The following is a 21,683-nucleotide window of genomic DNA, read 5'->3' as shown; positions in this document are numbered from 1 at the left end:
GACACACAGGCACACACACACACACACGCACACACGCAGGCACACTCACACACACAGGCACACTCACACACACACACAGCTTTATATCTCTTCTTATCGAAGTGTTTGCACAGAGGGCCTTTTCTTTGGGCTTCACTGAAAAGGAAGACTGGTTTTGAGCTGACCTACCTGGCGGAATGAAGGTTGAATAAATTAATAAATTAAGTTTTACACTGCGCGAGGCTCCACCCACCTCAACGAAGGCTCCACCCCCGGGTGAAGGTTGAGGCAGAGAGTATTTAAGGGCATGTGGAGCGGGGGCTCAGGACTGCTCCGGCTCGCTGGAGTGCAGGAACAGCCGGGCTCATACAGCACTGCTCTGGATTCAGACCTTTGGACTCAAACATTTAAGGGGACTGTAGCACCAAGCCAGCCACAATGGGACGAGGAGTGAGTCTGCCTCTTTTTCTCTCTGTTTGTATTTTTAAACGCGTCGCCGGGTTTTTATTTGTTTGTAGCTCAGATTTAAAAGTTGTAAAAAGTAATTTAAAACTTTGTATTTTATAACTGAAATTTTGCGTCAGCACAGAAGTGAGTCAGTTTTTTTAGACAGGGTTTCATCTTAGATTTGACCTCTAATGATCTCTACTGTGTAACCCCACAATGTCAACTGTGCTAACAACCAAAATAAGCTATTAGTGCTTTTAATACTACATTACCATAACTTAACTATCCTGTTTTAAACAGGCAGACTCCCTCAGGCGAATCTGTCTGCCTTTCAGAAGCAGCCTAGATATATCCAACATTTTCTTTAACTTTCCCAACGTTAAAATGAACTTTTCTTTCTTTGTGAACACATTTCATGAAGAAAGTGAGTTTGGAGATTTAAGTTAGACATTCATTTAATTTACAGTTCAGTGATAAGGGCTAATTCTGACTGAGTATGGCCAGTATGTCCTGTGTGAAATGGGCGGTGGTCTGATAACAACAGTGCTAATATAATAATAATAATATTATTATTATTATTATTATTATTATTATTATTATTATTATTATTAATGATTTTATGTATATGGAAGCTTATCGTGAAACAGAAAGGGCTGATCTGACAGAGCTGATCTGTCTTGGGCCCTAGCTGGGTTGTTATACGTGTCCACAGGTTCCTCAGTGCTGTTGAAAGTCAGCACAATAGACACGATGTTGCTGCAATAAAACTGCTTGTGTGGAAGAAGTGACAGGGCTGTAAAGATCAAACAGAAACGCACCAATCAGAGAAGTGCAATAAGAGCAGCTGGACATGCGGGGGTCCAGGCCAGTATTGTGATGCGCAGACGGCAGTCCACTGTGGCTTTACAGCTGCGCATTAGTGAGCAGAATCGCAGGTGTTCAGGGAGGCTGTACAGGTAATCAGGGTAATCAGGGAGGCAGTACAAGTGATCAGGGAGGCAGTACAGGTGATCAGGGAAGCAGTGCAGGTGATCAGGGAGGCAGTGCAGGTGATCAGGGAGGCAGTGCAGGTGATCAGGGAGGCAGTACAGGTGATCAGGGAGGCAGTACAGGTAATCAGGGAGGCAGTACAGGTGATCAGGGAGGCAGTACAGGTGATCAGGGAGGCAGGCAGTACAGGTGATCAGGGAGGCTGTATGAATTGTGTTGATGCACACATGAGTTAATTGTCCTTATTATAAGACAGAGGAAGTGTGTGAGACATGCATTATAGTTTAAAGTGTTCAAAGCACCTGAATGTGGCACAGGGGGCAGGACAGATGCTGAACACTTTTATGCTGACAGGGAAACACCGGGTTTCTCCTAAAGACATCGAGCCAAGGAGAGGAAGCGAGCGATGTTTAAACTCATTCATGAAACTGCTATCTTCCATGATTGCGTTTACTGGCACTATAAAACAATAAAATAAGTTTGAAAGAAGCTGAAACAAGAATAAGAAAAAGACTAAGATTAAGATCCATGTGCAGGTTAAGATCCAGACAAGCAAACTGTGCTTATATTTAATAGAGAGTTCAGAATAAAGAGCTCGCAGAATAAGCTCACAGAATGAGCTGGAGTTTACTCCTCTATCAGGACTGAGAATCAGACTGTATTGAATCTGTTTAAAATGCTTCTTAAATGCTGAGTTTCTGTTTGTTTACCATTCTTATTTTTCATTCAGTGTTCTCACCGTTGAGTTCAATTCAACTTATTTGTATAAAGCTTTTTACACAGACATTGTCTCAAAGACACCTTGCAGTAGAAATGCTAAAAATAATTGGGCAAAAACTGGGTCTGAACCCACAAATAGCGAGAAATTGAGGTAATAAAAAAGGGGAAGAAACCTTGGGAGTAACCAGGCTGGCCAGCCCAGTGTGATACAGGCCAGTAAAGACCTGATTTAGAGTCTGTGCAGGAAACACACCTTTCGGTCGCGAGAGGGCTTCTTCAGACCTGGCGCTGTTGTTTATCGCTGTGGAGATCTTTATCGCGGTACAGATATCCACGCTGGTTTTTTTCCGCACATGCTGCAGTTTAGGCTTCCGTACGTTCACGGGAATCAGCCGGCGGGTCCCTGGCAGGTGAACACGTCGTCCTCCATTTTAAATCTTCTGTGTTTCTCTCACAGACGGGGCACGACCAGTATGAGCTGGCAGCGACTTCCGAGGGGGGAAGGAAGAAGAAAAGAGACAAGAAGAAAAAAGACATGGATGACCTGAAGAAAGAGGTGGACCTGGTGAGTAGAGCATGTGTTTAGAGAGAAGCACAAGGGGTTACTGAGGTGACATTTGGTCCACTGATGCAGGCATGTATCTCTGAGGAACAGTGATCTTATGTGTGCTGGGCTGGGCACTGTCTTATAGTGGGCCGAACCACTCCAAATTCAGGGTGTTTCAACCAGAATATTCTTATTTGGTAGAAGGCTAAACCATTTAAAAGCCCCAGAAAATATGTAAGATATGTTTTTTAAATTATTTTTTATGAATAGAGGGATACTAATGTGTCCTGTAAGAGCATTTGTAAGAGAAGAGAATTCCATATCTTTAAAACTCCTTTGAAATCTTTTTTTTAGGATGATCATAAGCTGACCCTGGATGAACTTCACCGAAAATATGGCACCGATCTGACCCGGGTAAGTGTGCAATCAGAGAAAGGTCTAAACAGGACAAGCCTCAGTGTTTCAGAGCAGATCTAAACCTCTAAACAGCCACAGTGGATCTAAACACATTTCTCCAGATTCTCCAGTGCTATAAAGATCCAAGCTGAGATTTTGTTCTCTTCAGGCTAGATACAAGTCCAGTAAACTTTTCTAGCATTCTTAATCTAAACAAAGTGGCAGATTTTATAAAAGTCCTTCTCCATGTACAAAAAGGCCTCACAAGGCCTCCCTCTGAGCGTGGCAGGGAAGCACAGAGGATTCAGGAGTGGAAGTTAACCGGCAACTTGCTGAGAACGCACCGACTGTATGAAAATTTAAACCTGCTTTCCCTGGCAAATTCTAACAAGGATCTGCCACTTGTGGCAGAGTTAACTTCATACAGTAACAAACCAGCAGCACATCTAGTTAATAATGAGAAGCGCATGATAGAAAGGAAAAAGGACACTTCCACACTCTGAACTGCTCCATGCGCACCTGTACTGTCTCACAATGCTTCTGTCCAAGCGGATCATCAGCCCGTCTAGGAGGCATATGAGTTCATGCCCATATATGGTTCTATGAGTCACCTGACCAGCTGGTCCTCCTGAGCCAAAGCAAGGACTTGGAACAGGTTTGAAGAAAGGACAGAACAGGGAAACTGCACATCAGAAAAAGAATATTTTAGTCCACTGTGACATGAATACATATGACGAGTATAGCATAAAAAGTCATACTTGTACAAGTACGCAATGGATTAATTCCGTAAAGAAACAAATCCAAAATGATTTCGTTTTATTGCAGGAAAGGTTTTATATTGCAATCAATATCCTTTACAGAAGGCAATAAGCCATTTAATTTGTGAATCTAGAAAGTATTCCCTTGCAATAAAATCTTTTTAACATCATCCCCTCTCTTTGGAGCGTGCACATGTTCCAAATAGTGAAACATGTCCAACACCAAAAGATCTCCCCCGAAAGATCTCCAAGAGGAGACATCATGATGGGCCTCCATGATGGAGTAACAGGGGTCCCCTTGCCCTGGGTCCTAATACTTCTCTTATTCAGATATGCTGGCTTTAAGGGTTCTAGAAGTCTCGCCTAAATACAGCTAAAACATGGGCACAGTAGGGTGTATGTCACACTCCTGGTGGAGCATGTGACGCATCCCACTCATTCTGAAATCTCCCTCGGCCTGAGGGTGATGGGCATGCTCTTCCCATGGGGCTTTTCTTTCAGTTACAGTAACAGAGACATCAGATTACTATGTGAAATAATTTATTAGATACATCTAGGTTAAGGAATGAGATTGTAAAATGATTTTCTAGAAAACATCTGTTTTTTTTTCTTTTCAAACAGAAATGAATCAATGTGTTCTGTACAAAGGCAGAACTGTTTTATTCGAACTCTAAATCATATGTGTCAATCTAAAGAAAATGAAAGGTTGAGGATGATTTTGAAATTGAGGTGGAATTCTCAGCTTCCCCTGTTTGTAGCTCAGTATCCTGCAGGGGTTAAGAGTCAGAGACATGCCACCATCGCTTATCACAACATGGCTGCTGATTGCAATGTCACCAGAGTTATAATCATAAGCATTTGATAGGAAGTAAGGTCTCGTCTTCCTGTTTTAGGGGTTGACCTCCTCTCGTGCAGCGGAGATCCTGGCCCGGGATGGACCCAACGCCCTGACCCCTCCCCCCACCACCCCAGAGTGGGTGAAGTTCTGCAGGCAGCTTTTCGGCGGGTTCTCCATGCTCCTGTGGATCGGGGCCATCCTCTGCTTCCTGGCCTATGGCATCCAGGCTGCGTCAGAAGATGAGCCAGCCAATGATAACGTGAGAAAATATATGGATGAGAGGCCGTCTCCTTGCTGTCTTCTTTGTACATGTTAGTAACGTGTTACCTGCACTCACCTGTTTGCAGCTGTACCTGGGGGTGGTGCTTTCTGCTGTTGTCATCATCACTGGCTGCTTCTCCTACTACCAAGAAGCCAAGAGCTCCAGGATCATGGACTCCTTCAAGAACCTTGTCCCTCAGGTATGGAAATGCAAACATATCTTTGGTCGTAATTATGGAATTCATTGTTTTTGTTTCGTCATTTTTATTTTGTGAATTTTCCTCAACTAAAGAATAATTCTTTAAGGTGCATTTACATATACAAGGACCTATATGTATTTATACTGTATACTCATGGCATTCCACAAAATGCTCAGTGTGGGCATTGCTTGATCTATAACCAGCCTAGTTCAATGTCATTAATATCCCTCTCATAAAAATTTATTTTTTACTTTTTGTTTGTTTGGTTACATTTCTCTTTGACTCATGCACGCATAAATCAAGCATTCACTGTTTCTAAGTAACATTCTTTATTTACTGTAATGCATTCTAATGGTTATTTTGGCAAGAATGCTATACTGAACTCAATTTCATTAAATTAACAATACCTGGCGAAAGATCACGACATTTAGGTACCATTAATCATGGTCCCCACAGTCCACAGCGTTTACATGCTCTGTTCCTTTTAATACTTCTGAATCAGCAAAACATCATTTGACCAAATGTAACATCGCTCTTCATCTTGAAAAGATCTCTTCAGAACCCTTGGGGCCCTAAATACGTGAGCTCAAGTGAAGGCCACCAGCTTCGGTTGGGTGCAGTCCATCAGCACCATCCACCATCCATGCATTGTGTCCATGGTAGTTGGAGGGCACCCCGACCCAGTACACAAACACTAACTACCCCCCAGGTGCACAATTGCATCTACAGAGGATCCGTCTACAGAGCGTGTTTTTGCTGAACATGTGGTTTTGCTGTTGTCTGCTGCCTCTGCCAGCAAGCCCTGGTGATCCGTGACGGTGAGAAGAAGTGCATCAATGCAGAGGAGGTGGTGGCGGGAGATCTGGTGGAGGTGAAGGGAGGAGACAGGATCCCCGCTGACTTGCGCGTCGTTTCTGCTCAGGGCTGTAAGGTGAGACCCCAAAGCTCCTCTCTAAAGGCCCCAGCCCTTCAGCAGAGCCCCATGGACAGTCTGGACCTTACTGTGCTTTCTGTCTGTCACTCAGGTGGACAACTCCTCCCTGACTGGAGAATCTGAGCCTCAGACTCGCTCTCCCGATTTCTCCAATGAAAACCCACTGGAGACCAGGAACATCGCCTTCTTCTCCACTAACTGTGTCGAAGGTAAAGCGGAACTCATAGGAGTACCAAGTGACAGGTTTATAGAAGACTTCCTACACACCAGGAAGTGCCTAATTATATCTGCAATCTAAAAAAACGGAGGGTTTTTTTTTTAGATTTCGAGAAAATGCTTTTTAAAAAAGTGCAGCCAAAAATATTTTATATCTGGTAAGTATTTTCCAAATGTGCGACTATTTAAAATATAAACTAAATATATTTTCCATGAGGAGAAATCGAAAGAAAAAACTCTGTGGTCTAATTTATTGGCTGAGAAACGGCAAATCAGGTCTTTTTCATTCCGCATGCTGTGTGTACCTCCTGCTAGGCACTGCCCGTGGTGTTGTGATCAACACTGGTGACCGCACGGTGATGGGACGCATTGCTACCCTGGCCTCCAGCTTGGAAGTGGGACGCACGCCCATCTCCATCGAGATCGAGCACTTCATCCACATCATCACGGGCGTGGCCGTCTTCCTGGGCGTGTCTTTCTTCATCCTCTCCCTCATCCTGGGATATGCCTGGCTAGAAGCCGTCATCTTCCTCATTGGAATCATTGTTGCTAATGTGCCCGAGGGTCTCCTGGCCACTGTGACTGTGAGTATTTGGGAATCTGCAAGGATTTCTTTCGGCTGTGTTTTCACTTTTGTGTGTCCACACCAAGAAAGTGTAAAACCATGTGATTTCAAGGATAGCAGCCCTGGTGTTTCCCTATCATGGAAGCACAAAAGCGCAGAAGTTCATTTCCCAAGCACAGAATAAATCACTAAGACACATGAAGGCAGAGAGTCCTGCAGCTACAGCAGAAGCAGAGTGGAAGATCACAATGCAGCTCGACTTCCTGAATATAACGAATGTATTAATGTAGAAGAATTACTATTGTTAAAGAAGGGCATGACTCCAATAAACCACATAATGTTGTCAGTTGCTGAGCGAATTCCAGGCAAAAGGTCATAAACAGGCAACTGTTGTCTTTTCGCTTCAGTTCATTCATAATGTGATGCAGAGAACGTAGCAGACTTCATGTGATGAAATACTAGTAAAAGCGGCCTGTTAATTTAGTCTAATTATGAAGTAAGACATCGCGAACCTTCTTGGAGGGGTGTGGATGCTGCTGTGGATTGGAGTCGTCTCACCTGCTCCCCTTTCTCAGGTGTGCCTGACCCTGACTGCCAAGCGCATGGCCAAGAAGAACTGCCTGGTGAAGAACCTGGAGGCCGTGGAGACCCTGGGCTCCACCTCCACCATCTGCTCCGATAAAACTGGCACCCTGACCCAGAACCGCATGACCGTGGCCCACATGTGGTTCGACAACCAGATCCACGAGGCCGACACCACCGAGAACCAGAGCGGAACCTCCTTCGACAGGAGCTCTGCCACCTGGGCGGCTCTGGCTCGAATCGCCGGCCTGTGCAACCGAGCCGTCTTCCTGGCTGAGCAGAGCAACGTGCCCATCCTGAAGGTTTGCCGGACCCATTCTGATCCCCAGTCCTATTCGTAATCACCCCTGCATGGAGGTGCAGGTAACGGACAGGCTCTCGAGCTTATGGCTCCTTCTTCTTTTCTCCTTCACAGAGAGACGTTGCTGGAGACGCCTCTGAGTCGGCCCTGCTGAAGTGTATCGAGCTCTGCTGTGGCTCTGTGAACGACATGAGAGACAAGCATGTCAAGATCGCAGAAATCCCCTTTAACTCCACCAACAAGTACCAGGTAAGTGTGTGACAGCGCAGGTCAGCTGCAGCGGTGGAACCACAGACCTCACCTGCCACCCTGCACGACAGCAAATATGATTATACTCAGGGGACTTTCTACTTTAATGAAGGTTATATTTCCCTATATCCCCCTCCCTTTAAGGGAACAAGTCAGCAGAAATTATTTTTTGGAAATTGGTTTTGATAGTCTCTTTGCTGATAGCTATTTCCTTTCTTGTAGCTTTCTATCCATAAGAACGCCAACTCCGAAGAGTCTAAGCACCTCCTGGTGATGAAAGGTGCTCCTGAGAGGATCCTGGATCGCTGTTCCACTATTATGATCCACGGCAAAGAACAGCCCCTCGATGATGAGATGAAGGACGCCTTCCAGAACGCTTATGTGGAGCTGGGTGGCCTGGGAGAGAGAGTACTGGGTACGGCAAGCGCCCACAATGCAAAAATTCAGTTCTGGTCCTTGAGGCACTTTGGTTCATAGGTTCAACCTTAAATCATTTTAAATTGATCAGTCATTGCCATTTAAAACGCATTACTCTTATATTTGCTGTATTGTATTTAAATATGACTGCTTATGCTCCATCTAACGCGAAATACTGACACATTTATGAAGATTGTACAAAGTTCATGAAGCTTTATTCCAAATCTGGGCCAAAGAATTCAGTATGGCTGGGAAACGATGCTCTCATGGTACCCCAGCAAAAATATTTCACCTGATGACCATCCACATTGTATGAAGCTAATTCAATTCTTGATTTTGAGTGAAGAAAGGACTTAAATAAAAATGCCATACTTGGAATGTGGAGGCATTCCAGACTGTTGACATCTTGAAAAATGTAGAAGAAACTGCAGTATTTTGTCTTACATGTACAGTAACAGAACAAGTAGTGCTTAGCTGTAATGAAAACAGAATTTTCAAGTAATTATTCAATTAAAGAAGTAGATGTTGGGGCCTCTCGTGACACAGCCCGTAGAGCTCAATGCGAGCCATGACGTCGGCGGTTCAAATCTGACCTTTGTCACACGTCTCTCCCTCTCTCTCCTCCTAGTTCTTCCTGTCTCTCTACACTGTTCTGTCCAATAAAGCTGAAAAATCCCAAAAAACATAAAAAAACTAAATAGATGTTACAGAATTTTGTATGAAAGTAATTTTGTAGAGTCTCCTCAATCAGTGTTTTAGGGCTTATGTGAAAAAACCATTAATTTCTGCGTATCATGACCTTCTCTTGATTCTACTGTGCAGGATTTTGTCACTACTTCCTCCCTGATGACCAGTTCGCTGAGGGTTTCCAGTTTGACACCGAGGAGGTCAACTTCCCCACCGAGAATCTGTGCTTCATCGGCCTCATGTCCATGATCGACCCGCCCCGAGCCGCTGTGCCTGACGCCGTGGGGAAGTGCAGGAGCGCCGGAATTAAGGTGCGTCTCTCGCCTTCTCCTCTCCGTCACTCATTACTGTCAAACTGGAGCCATGTTCAACACCATAAACAAGACCGCCGACTTTCCCTTTCCTTATTTCAGGTTATCATGGTAACTGGTGATCATCCAATCACTGCCAAGGCCATCGCTAAGGGTGTGGGTATCATCTCTGAGGGCAACGAGACTGTGGAAGACATTGCTGCTCGTCTGAACATCCCAATTAATGAAGTCAACCCCAGGTATGAACATCCCAGTTAATCAAGTCAACCCCAGGTATGAACATCTCAGTTAATGAGGTCACCCCAGGTATAAATATCCCAGTTAATGAGGTCACCCCAGGTATGAACATCCCAATTAATGAAGTCAACCCCAGGTATGAACATCCCAGTTAATCAAGTCAACCCCAGGTATGAACATCCCAGTTAATGAGGTCACCCCAGGTATGAACATCCCAGTTAATGAGGTCACCCCAGGTAGGAACATCCCAGTTAATGAGGTCACCCCCTGGTATTAAGTGAGCCCTGGGCAGAATGTTCTTTCTCTAGTAAGACATATGGTCCAATAGAAACATACACATGGAGAAAGAAGTACATGGGATGTCCCAAGTGAGCAACCCAGAGAGGCTGTTAGAGGAAAACAGAGCAGAAAGGGAAATCAAACCAGTGGTCAGTATCCCTTTGATTTGCAGAAATGATTGCTCCAGTTAGTCATGACTCAAGAGTTCAAAACAGTTCAAAAATCTAAATCTGAACCGTAGTGGACAGTTAAAATCAAGGCAGGGCACAATCCAAAATCAGAGACAAAAAGACATGCTCTCAAATGAGTTTAAAAAGAGGACACCATTTCACCATATTAGTCTGACAACTCCAAAATTTGAATTAAGCAATATTTATTAGGGTTAATATGACTGCAACTTTGGCGCCAGGGCTTGGCCTCTTATCACTCCCTGTTTGCATAAACCAGCCAAAATGATAACAGGGAGTGACCAATAACAGGCAAAGCCGCAGCAGCAGCACACACGGACAACGAGGCATAGCAGGTGAGCCTGGTGATTTAAATAGCCTTCCCATTAAGACGTAAGCATCATGACACCTGATGGTGATTTGGCACACTTCTCGAGTTGTCTCCCTAAACTAGCTTCACAGGCTTCGGATCACGTATTCATTTCTCTGAGCTCGATGGCTGTATAGTGACTGTTGTTGGCACTCCCCCTAGGGTTGAACATCAGAGGTACAGCATGTGACAATGAGAAATGCAAGAGTATTAAACATGATTTACAATGAAGTGAACAATATATCCTTAGGAGGTACCATTAAGTGCACTTGCTAGGTTAGTATAAACCAAATCCTCTTAGGTACCAGCTAAACTTAGGTGGAAAAAATGACAGCCCATGTCAGGGCATTCCCTAATACTTCTACCATTCCTGTGAGATCAATGTAAGGGTAGATGGACTTTGCCAAGGATTAGGCATGTGACCTGTCTGGCTATCAGCCATTTTTATAAGTATGATGAGTTTGGCTGTATACAGGTCGGCTGCATCCAAGTGAGTGTATAGAGCAAGGATTTATGTTTCATCCTCTGCAGAGATGCCAAAGCTTGCGTGGTCCATGGTGGAGAACTGAAGGACCTGACCCCAGAACAGCTGGATGACATTCTAAAGCACCACACTGAGATTGTCTTCGCCAGAACCTCGCCCCAGCAGAAGCTCATCATTGTCGAGGGCTGCCAGAGACAGGTAATAATAATAATAATAATAATAATAATAATAATCATCATCATCATCATCATCATCATCATCGTCATCATCATAATTTTAAATGAAAGCCTGAAATTACTTTGTAGTGAAGATCACCTCTGTAATTCTTAGACTATTTTAAGTCATTCTGAGAAAGTGTTTTCCAAAAAAAAAAAGAAGCATGTTCTAGAAGTGAATGTTGCAATGGCTTGTTAAAAATTTGAATCCAATCTGATTTGAAAAGCTAACAGCAGGCATTATGACAACCTCTTGTGTGTCTTTAAACTCAGTCGCTGGTTGACTGCATGATTGTGGAGCAGTCCTGAAAGCTGTGGTCTGAGCTTACCGCAGGACGTCTGACAGGATTCTGTGTGTCTTTAAACTAAGGGTGCCATAGTGGCAGTGACAGGGGATGGTGTAAACGACTCCCCCGCTCTGAAGAAGGCGGACATCGGTGTTGCTATGGGCATCGCTGGATCTGATGTCTCCAAGCAGGCCGCTGACATGATCCTCCTGGACGACAACTTTGCCTCAATCGTGACAGGAGTGGAAGAAGGTAGAGGGATCTATCGAGGTTTCCACTCCATCACAGCTGATCCCTCAGGAGCCTCAATCACAGGCCTCTGTTCATGCTCCGATTGTTCTTCCCAGGTCGTCTGATCTTCGACAACCTGAAGAAGTCCATTGCCTACACCCTGACCAGCAACATTCCTGAGATCTCCCCCTTCCTCCTCTTCATCATTGCCAACATCCCCCTGCCCTTGGGCACAGTCACCATCCTCTGTATCGACTTGGGCACTGACATGGTAGGCAGGACTGTAACTGGGGCCTAAAAAATAGAGGTCAAGAGACTCCTAAATTAATTGCAAAATAAAATACCAAAGACATGACCTCATTGTCCTCAATGGTAGTTACAGCCCTGATGGTAGGAGTGCTGACCTTTCTGCTGGTGATGTCTTTCATTCACTCAAGATGTGGTTAGATTGCTAACACTGGACTCCTCTTATAATCTGCCAGGTTCCTGCTATTTCTCTGGCTTATGAAGCTGCTGAGAGTGACATCATGAAGAGACAGCCCAGAAACCCCAAAACGGACAAGCTGGTGAATGAGAGGCTAATCAGCATCGCCTACGGTCAGATAGGTAAGAATCAAGGCTTCCTAATTGAGTCAGCACTTCTCCTTATGGAACAGATGTTAAGAGTGCAAGGGTGGATATATGTGTGGCGCAGAGTAGAGTTTGATGGAGGTCTCTGAGCTCACCTCTGTTCTCCTTCTCCCCAGGTATGATGCAAGCCACTGCAGGGTTCTTCACCTACTTTGTCATCCTTGCTGAGAACGGGTTCCTACCCTCCACACTGCTGGGAATCCGTGTCAAATGGGACGACAAGTATGTCAACGACCTGGAGGACAGCTACGGCCAGCAGTGGGTCAGTACTCAACGCCAGGGACCTCTGAGAGACAATGAAATATATGACAGTGAGCAGAGTCAACATTAAATGAAAAACTAAACCTTCTCTCTCTTTCTCTCTCCTGTATCTCAGACCTATGAGCAGAGAAAGATTGTGGAATACACCTGCCACACATCCTTCTTCGCCAGTATAGTGATCGTGCAGTGGGCTGATTTAATCATCTGCAAAACCAGGAGGAACTCCATCATTCAACAGGGCATGAAGTAAGTAGGGCAAGCAAGATTTCCTTCATCAACACCAGCATGTCTGTCTCTGATAGGCCCGGAATGGCGTAACAGACTCCATCTCTATGTAACATGGGGAATAATAGCACAGTAAGGGACAGGTGTCTGCTTATTCACAAAACACTGAAGATATGGATATAATCTTCAGAACTACACCATCATGACACCTAACAGATTTCATGATTCATTTGGACCATGTATTTTGAAGCACCAAATTTTCATTTCTGTGTTGATATTAAGTAATTTCAGTTTAGCACCATGAGAGAACTCTTGAATGTGTGCTACGTTTTCCTGTATGTTTACCTCAGACTTGGAAAATGATGCGTGTTCGGAGATTAACATGAAGATAAAATGAGTGTATTTCTGTCCTCCTCAGGAATAAAATCCTCATCTTTGGGCTGTTTGAAGAGACGGCCCTGGCGGCCTTCCTGTCCTACTGTCCGGGAATGGACGTGGCCCTCAGGATGTACCCCCTCAAGTGAGTTCTCCTGTCCCTCCTTACCAGCCATTACGAATTTAGGAGAACCTCAAATCCACCTGCATATGTGTTCTAGCTGATTCTTGGTAAATGGACTGCATTTATATAGCGCTTTTATCCAAAGCGCTTTACAATTGATGCCTCACATTCACCAGAGCAATTAGGGGTTAGGTGTCTTGCTCAGGGACACTTCGACACACCTTCTTTCTTAAATGCAGGGAGTGTTTGTAGTCACTTCTAAATTTAAATTGTTATTTTTTAAATTTCATTTTAAATTTAAATAGTTATTCTTTGAATTCCTGATGGATGCCATAATTGTTCATTTATCAGCCTTTCACGACACTCTACTCAACCATGTTTGTATTTTTTAAATGTTTGCTTGCTGGCTGAATAAATGTCTGGTTTTTAGGCCCTCTTGGTGGTTCTGTGCCTTCCCCTATTCACTTCTCATCTTCCTGTATGATGAAGCCCGAAGATTCATCCTACGGCGCAATCCAGATGGTAAGATGCTTCTCCCCATACTTATATGCATTTTTAAATCATCCCTTTACTTTGACTCACCCCGTTTACCATGTCTACTACTTTGGTCAATTCATTTTCTGTTGAGAGTGGTACAACAACCATACCACAGAGATCAGCAACATATAGAGTGATCCATGTACCATAGAGACCTTTGGCACAGCTGATCCATATCTAGAGAGAATAGCGCCTTAGGAAATTAATTTACCATAGAGATCAGTGCCACACTGGCAAAACCACGTAGCACAGAATCTGCACACAGTCTCTGGAGCGTTCTCTTCCCAAAGTAAGCCTGTGGCCTGCTTACTGCACACACACACACACACACACACACACACGAACATGCACACACACATACACACACGCACACACACACACTAATACACACGCACACACACGCACACACAAACACACACACACACACACACAATGGTGACCTTAGGAAACAATATAAACACTGTGAAATAAATAAAAGAGGCATAAAACAATTAATAGATATTCAGTTATTTCATTATCTATTTTAAAATTTAATTTTTTCGCTTCCATATGTTTCTATGTTCATTTTTGTGTAATGGTTAGCAGACATTGGCTGCCCAGAAGACTGTAGTCTAAAAACTGAACTGATTCTCCATGCCTGGTGTTTTAAATTAGACTGTAGCAGACAGGGTATGTAAGTCAGACTATATATGGCTTTCTGTTCAGCTAATTAGTACTGAAAGTACTGTGGAGATTTTCTTATGGATCAGAAAGGTAGTGAATGTGTTTCCTGAAACCTTAATTTTTCCCTCCATTACAGGTTGGGTGGAACGAGAGACATACTACTGAAGAGTACTGCCTGCATCACACATTTGCATGGTTGTCTTGCTGCCTGGAGATTTAACCTGCAAGCCCTTGGGTTCTTTATGCACGTTTTTATTAGTGTGATTTTAAATAAATGGTCTGCTGGGTTTGATTTTGGTGTCCAGTCTTTTTTTCACTCAGTATTCAGGTAACTCAGTCTGTAGCAGTGTGGTCTATGGTCTGAAGCAGTGCTGTCTGTAGCAGTGCGGTCTGTGGTCTGTAGAGGTGCTGTCTGTAGCCTGTAGCAGTGCCGTCAGTGGTCTGTAGCAGTGTGGTCTGTAGCATTGTGGTCTGTGGTCTGTAGAGGTGCTGTCTGTAGCAATGCTGTCTGTGGTCTATAGAAGTGCTGTCTGTGGCAGTGCGGTCTATAGAGGTGCTGTCTGTGGTTTGTAGCAGTGCTGTCTGTAGCAGTGCGGTCTATAGAGGTGTTGTCTGTGGTCTGTAGCAGTGAGGTCTGTGGCCTGTAGCAGTGCTGTCTGTGTTCTGCAGCAGTGCGATCTGTAGCAGTGCTGTCCTGTGGCAGTGCTGTCTGTGGTCTGTAGCAGTGCTGTCTGTGTTCTGCAGCAGTGTGGTCTGTAGCAGTGCTGTCTGTGTTCTGCAGCAGTGCGGTCTGTAGCAGTGCTGTCTATGTTCTGCAGCAGTGCAGTCTGTAGCAGTGCTGTCTGTGTTCTGCTGCAGTGCGGTCTGTAGCAGTGCTGTCTGTGTTCTGCAGCAGTGCGGTCTGTAGCAGTGCTGTCTGTGGCAGTGCTGTCTCTTGCTGTGTTGTCATTCCTTCACGTGAGTGGTTTGGACGCCGCATCCTTGCGTGAGAGAGAGCTGTGATGTTCTCTTACAGTTGGCTTGTTTGTGCTAGTTTGAGTGACCTCGTTTCCAATTCCCAAACAAAGGGGACAGAAATACATAAACCAGGGACTGTTGGAATGAATGAATTTAAAAAGCTGGAATTTTCAGCCCAAGGAAACAGTGATCTGTGTTGTGGTTATGAAGAGGGAGGAAAGGTGTGCTATAGAAGAAAAGGATCTCTGCTTCCGATTGGCCGGCTGGGCTGCTCTCTGAAGCGACTCCCTTGCTAACTTGTGTATTGCTAAGAGTCACTTAGTGGCCTTGTGAAAAGAACTGTGCATTATGAATATTCACAAATGAATCACTGCATACAAACTTTCGACAAAATGAATGTGGCAATCGCAATAAGGAAATGACTATAACCGGAAGGTAACAGGCTAGCTCCTGGAGGGGTGACACGCTCAGTCCCGGGCGGGGCCATACTCTTGAGCGAGCTACTCCACCTGATTTACTTCAGTGAAGCGCCAGTGTGCAAATGCGTGAGCTAAGAGAAGGGTTAGGGTTAGCCTAAGAGAAGGATACAATGCAACTGGTTATGTGTAGCTTTGCCATTAACCTCTGAATTTATTTTATATCTATTTAATGGATTATAATATTCCAAGTGAACTACAACACAGTGAATACAAACACGACTATTTTAAATCAGTGTAAATATAAACACTGACTATAACACAACCAAAATATAAACATATTTTCATGTGGAGATACCATATTCATTAAATACTAATGACTGTCCACCGTAACAGAGCTGTAACAGGCTAAAATAGCATGGCCACAACCACACGTAAATAGGAAAGCACTTTTGCAATAAACCCTCAGAAATAACATTGCCCAACACACCCAGAGAATGCCTATCACGAATTCCATCATCACAACTGATTGCTTAACAAGATAAAACAGACCCTGTGGACCCATTAAATGCATTAACTGGAGTACCAAATTAGTAGAATATGAGAAAAAAATATTTTCCCCAATCGCTTCCAGATTTAGATTCACATTCCAAACGGCATGTTGCCACTGGCGGATCTGGAATCCCAAGGGGTAGAGGCGATAATAGAGGTGAGGTACTGAACGGGGTTAGGGTTAGGGTTAGGTTAGGGGTAGAGGCGATAATAGAGGTGAGGTACTGAACGAGGTTAGGGTTAAGGGTAGAGGCGATAATAGAGGTGAGGTACTGAACGGGGTTAGGGGTAGGTTAGGGGTAGAGGCGATAATAGAGGTGAGGTACTGAACGAGGTTAGGGGTAGGTTAAGGGTAGAGGCGATAATAGAGGTGAGGTACTGAACGGGGTTAGGGTTAGGGTTGGTTAGGGGTAGAGGCGATAATAGAGGTGAGGTACTGAACGGGGTTAGGGGTAGGTTAGGGGTAGAGGCGATAATAGAGGTGAGGTACTGAACGGGGTTAGGGTTAGGGTTGGTTAGGGGTAGAGGCGATAATAGAGGTGAGGTACTGAATGAGGTTAGGGTTAAGGGTAGAGGCGATAATAGAGGTGAGGTACTGAACGGGGTTAGGGTTAGGTTAGGGGTAGAGACGATAATAAAGATGAGGTACTGGACGGGGTTAGGGTTAGGTTAGGGGTAGAGGCGATAATAGAGGTGAGGTAATGAACAGGGTTAGGGTTAGGTTAGGGGTACAGGCGATAATAGAGGTGAGGTACTGAACGGGGTTAGGGTTAGGTTAGGGGTAGAGGCGATAATAGAGGTGAGGTACTGAACGGGGTTAGGGTTAGGTTAGGGGTAGAGGCGGTAATAGAGGTGAGGTACTGAACGGGGTTAGGGTTAGGTTAGGGGTACTGAAGAGGATTGTGGGTCTAGGAGACTCCAGGAGCCCTCTGGACAGAGGAGAGTAAAATAACTATGAGTCACATTTCAGATTTCATGCTGAATTAGCAGGAAGACATCTCTTCAGCAAGTGGTGACAAAAACCTAAACACCTGTGCCCCCCCCCCCGGGTTTGCTGTCCACATTGGCTGAAGAAGCCATGCCAGGAATGCACACCTGTCGGTCTGGCAAACAAACAGGACAGATCGGCTCTGGAAAACAGACTCTGTGTGTTGGCAAACAAAAATACATAATCCAGAATAATCCAGAGAAGTATGACTTGCTGTAACTCACTTTATTAAACTGGCAGCAGCTCTTCTTAATGAAGTTAATATTTAGGCTTTGGCTCGACGAAGTCAAGCAGTTTTAGAATCTAACTTTCCTTCAATACATCATCAGTCAGAGCAGGGATCAGGTGCACATCAGCAGCAACCAAGCTAATCGAGCATTGGCCTGAGGAGGAAGTAAATGAACTAACACAAAGAACGAAGGTAAACCTGAGAAGGTCAGCCTGCCTGTCACAGCAGGTAGCTGGGCTCTGGGACAGGTATGCAGGAGGTTTGGATTGGCAGCTGCTTAAGAGATATGCAGAAAATCTCAGAAATAGTAAGTAAATGTACACAACCCGCTCAATCACATGAAAAGGTCAGAGCATCTGCTGTGGCCTACGCAAGTTAAAAGGTCCAGGGTTATTTCAACTCTGACATATTGCATATGTGTTCAATAGGAATCATATGTACTTTATAAGAGTACTTAGCTGTTGGGAGCCCAGTGTATCTGTACTTGCCTGTAGGGAGCCCAGTATGTCTGTACTTTCCTGTAGGCAGCCCAGTGTATCTGTACTTTCCTGTAGGCAGCCCAGTGTATCTGTACTTGCCTGTAGGGAGCCCAGTGTGTCTGTACTTGCCTGCAGGGAGCCCAGTGTGTCTGTACTTGCCTGTTCCCATGCGTTTCAGTTCTCTACCAACAGGAAGTAAACTTTTTTCATGATTGGACGAAACTGTGCATCAGCAAGGAAAACTTCCATTTAATCTGTGATGGAATATCCATGAAGAACAAATATGATACGTAAGATATAACCAGCCCCACCTTTTTACAGAGAGGTATCTGCACTTTAAAACACATCTGTTAAATCCTGAATGACATGTCTTTTCCCCTGCTAACAGACCATTCCCCCTCAGTGCAGAACTCAGACTGTATATAATGTTCATTTGATTTTAATTATTGGTCTACTGTTATATTCTTTGTATGATTGATTGTTAAATTTCAAGTAGATTAATTAAATGAGCTGTTTGCAGTGCACTGGGCCAATAATGTTTCAATCATTCATTGAAAGTGAATGTGTGCAATTGATATTCCGTAACTAACATTCCATGCATGTTAAATTCCCTTCCTTTCACTCTCCCCGTATTTGGTCAAATAATTATTTTCACGAATGTCACAAAAAATAAATCAATTAAATAATTAGTAACTTGACTATATGGTTTCACTCCTACGAGGACCCCTGAAGGATAATAATTGAAATACATGTTAGAATCCCTGTGATTTTAGTGCCAAAGACTCTTGGTGGGTCTGGCTAACTTCAGAACATAGCTGTTATGGAATATGAAGGCCTGAAGAGGTTTGGAGACTGGTCTAATCTGTGGTAGTCCTTCCCAAACCTGGTTAGGAACTAGTAAAGTCTCTTTAGTCCTCCTTTCCTTTGGAGGACTAAAGAGACTTTAGAAGTTCCTAACCAGGTTTGGGTCACTGCCACAGGGAAGATTTGCTCCTTTTGTACAGCGTTTCAAGTTTTTAATATGCTGAAATGATATGAAGTTAATGATCAGGAAATGATGAAATGAAGCATATGTTGCTTCGTACAGTATATTCTCAACGGTAATTTAAATCTGGCAACAACTTCTCCTACTTAACAAAACTCACGTGGTTCTACTGACCCATTCACTGTGTGTTATGGTCGTTCAGAGCCAATAAGATTAATCCAGGAAGTCAAGACACACAGCTAGTCCCTTCCCCAGTGCCAGCACAGGTCTCCTGACTCATTCTCTGCTAAATGAAACACGCACATTGAGTTTCCACAATGGTTTAAAAATGTTTTAAGCGGTGTATTAAAAAAAAAAAAAATTGTGGTTCATGGAGCAAAATGTATGGTTCCACAAAAACGTTTTTATTTTTTTATTTTTGTGGTTTATGGAGCAAAATGTATGGTTCTTTAGTGCATGATTCTTTAAAAGAATAATGTGGATCTGCCGAGAGTCACTGTGCAATGCTGGGCTTACCAAACCTATACCAGGCTCCTGAAAGCTATCTGGATCTGAAGCACTCATTTCACAAGAGCTAGCGCAGTAAACAGAGGGACCAGCCCCGCCCATTTTACATTTCCCGCAGGCACACTGCATGGGGCGTTGATCGCGCGTTGGCTGTGCTCAGGGTATTGGTGTGTAGGCACTTTGGGCTGAAGAGATCAGTGCAGAGTCACAGATTGGCTCCTTTGACTGCAACCAGCACATCCTTTCTGATACTAAAACATCCCCTCCTTCGGCTGAGGGGGAGGGTTGGGGGGAGGCTGGCGGTGGGTGGTGGAGGGGGGCGGGGGGGGGGGGGGGGGGATTGGGCAGGGCGGGGGCTGCTGCGTTTGTACTGCAGTATTTTCTCAGTGCCTGAGTGAGCTCAGCTGCTGTGTTTGGGTTTGCATGCAGTCCCACAGGTGGAGACTCCTTCTGCGTCTCCCCCTGCCCCCACCCTCACTGACAGAGTGTCTCCCCCTGCCCCCACCCACACTGACAGAGTGTCTCCCCCTGCCCCCACACACACTGACAGAGTGTCTCCCCCCCACCCTCACTGACAGAGTGTCTCCCCCCACCCTCACTGACAGAGCGTCTCCCCCCCCCCGCCCCCCACCCTCACTGACAGAGTGTCTCCCCCCACCCTCACTGACAGAGCGTCTCCCCCTGCCCCCCACCCTCACTGACAGAGTGTCTCCCCCCACCCTCACTGACAGAGCGTCTCCCCCGCCCCCACCCACACTGACAGAGCGTCTCCCCCGCCCCCCAACCTCACTGACAGAGCGTCTCCCCCTGCCCCCCACCCTCACTGACAGAGTGTCTCCCCCCACCCTCACTGACAGAGCGTCTCCCCCTGCCCCCCACCCTCACTGACAGAGTGTCTCCCCCCACCCTCACTGACAGAGCGTCTCCCCCGCCCCCCACCCTCACTGACAGTGTCTCCCCCTGCCCCCACCCTCACTGACAGAGTGTCTCCCCCTGCCCCCACCCACACTGACAGAGTGTCTCCCCCCACCCTCACTGACAGAGCGTCTCCCCCTGCCCCCACCCTCACTGACAGAGTGTCTCCCCCCACCCTCACTGACAGAGCGTCTCCCCCGCCCCCCACCCTCACTGACAGAGCGTCTCCCCCCGCCCCCCACCCTCACTGACAGAGCGTCTCCCCCGCCCCCCAACCTCACTGACAGAGCGTCTCCCCCCGCCCCCCACCCTCACTGACAGAGCGTCTCCCCCTCTCCCCCGCCCCCCACCCTCACTGACAGAGCGTCTCCCCCCGCCCCCACCCTCACTGACAGAGCGTCTCCCCCACCCCCACCCTCACTGACAGAGCGTCTCCCCCGCCTCCCCACCCTCACTGACAGAGCGTCTCCCCCTCTCCCCCCGCCCCCACCCACACTGACAGAGCGTCTCCCCCGCCCCCCAACCTCACTGACAGAGCGTCTCCCCCCGCCCCCCACCCTCACTGACAGAGCGTCTCCCCCTCTCCCCCCGCCCCCCACCCTCACTGACAGAGCGTCTCCCCCCGCCCCCACCCTCACTGACAGAGCGTCTCCCCCCGCCCCCCACCCTCACTGACAGCTGAGCAAATTTCAGACACCGTGTGCAAGGGCTGCCCTGTATCTGGCCTGGGGGAGGAACACTGCATGTCTGCATGAAGGTGGGGGTGGAGGGGGCTGGGGAGATCCCGCTGTGACTGGTATTATTTTCCCTTCTATTCTGCAGTCAAAAAACAATGCATTTTTTTTGGGAGGGGTGGGTGTACATCCTTGGGGCTATTTTTATACCCTGACATACCTACCAAAATATTTCTCTCTTCTCATTCTTCTCTTGCCTTATTTGACATATCAATATAACTTTCATTGAAATTTCCCCATTCCATTCAGAAACACGGCTGTAAATATCTTTCTGTGGGTTCACACAAAGTACTTCAGTTAGCTGCTGTCCTGATGTATAATGTCCTGTCTTTTCATCGATCTCTTTGGGAGCATGAGAGTGTTTGGAAAACGTGTGTTCAGTAAAACTCAGGCTTTAATAATTCATGAGGATTTATCTGCAGTGGGGTCTTGGTGCTG

At 45.7% G+C, this 21,683-nt stretch overlaps 1 protein-coding gene across 1 annotated transcript; it reads left to right on the top strand.

The window, feature by feature from the left end:
• Positions 1 to 272: 272 nt before the first annotated feature.
• LOC118223363 (sodium/potassium-transporting ATPase subunit alpha-1) lies at positions 273 to 14,775 on the top strand. Its single transcript, XM_035409787.1, has 22 exons — positions 273 to 429; positions 2,594 to 2,701; positions 3,038 to 3,097; positions 4,731 to 4,934; positions 5,023 to 5,136; positions 5,933 to 6,067; positions 6,162 to 6,279; positions 6,602 to 6,870; positions 7,427 to 7,735; positions 7,849 to 7,983; positions 8,206 to 8,398; positions 9,223 to 9,398; positions 9,501 to 9,637; positions 10,983 to 11,133; positions 11,521 to 11,689; positions 11,785 to 11,939; positions 12,151 to 12,274; positions 12,415 to 12,560; positions 12,675 to 12,805; positions 13,203 to 13,304; positions 13,714 to 13,805; positions 14,620 to 14,775. Exons 1-22 carry the CDS (start codon positions 418 to 420, stop codon positions 14,646 to 14,648), a joined length of 3,069 nt encoding a protein of 1,022 aa, XP_035265678.1. The 5' UTR covers positions 273 to 417; the 3' UTR covers positions 14,649 to 14,775.
• Positions 14,776 to 21,683: the final 6,908 nt, after the last annotated feature.

The sequence above is a fragment of the Anguilla anguilla genome, chromosome 3 (assembly GCF_013347855.1).
Source record: "Anguilla anguilla isolate fAngAng1 chromosome 3, fAngAng1.pri, whole genome shotgun sequence".
In the NCBI taxonomy this organism is placed as follows: domain Eukaryota; kingdom Metazoa; phylum Chordata; class Actinopteri; order Anguilliformes; family Anguillidae; genus Anguilla; species Anguilla anguilla.
Note: the sequence above shows the minus strand (reverse complement) of the source record. Positions and strands in the feature narration are given on the sequence as shown.

Coding starts and splice junctions, on each gene's coding strand:
- LOC118223363 (XM_035409787.1), top strand. Junction 6,280..6,601: donor CTCCACTAACTGTGTCGAAG/GTAAAGCGGAAC, acceptor ACCTCCTGCTAG/GCACTGCCCGTGGTGTTGTG. Junction 7,736..7,848: donor GCAACGTGCCCATCCTGAAG/GTTTGCCGGACC, acceptor TCTCCTTCACAG/AGAGACGTTGCTGGAGACGC.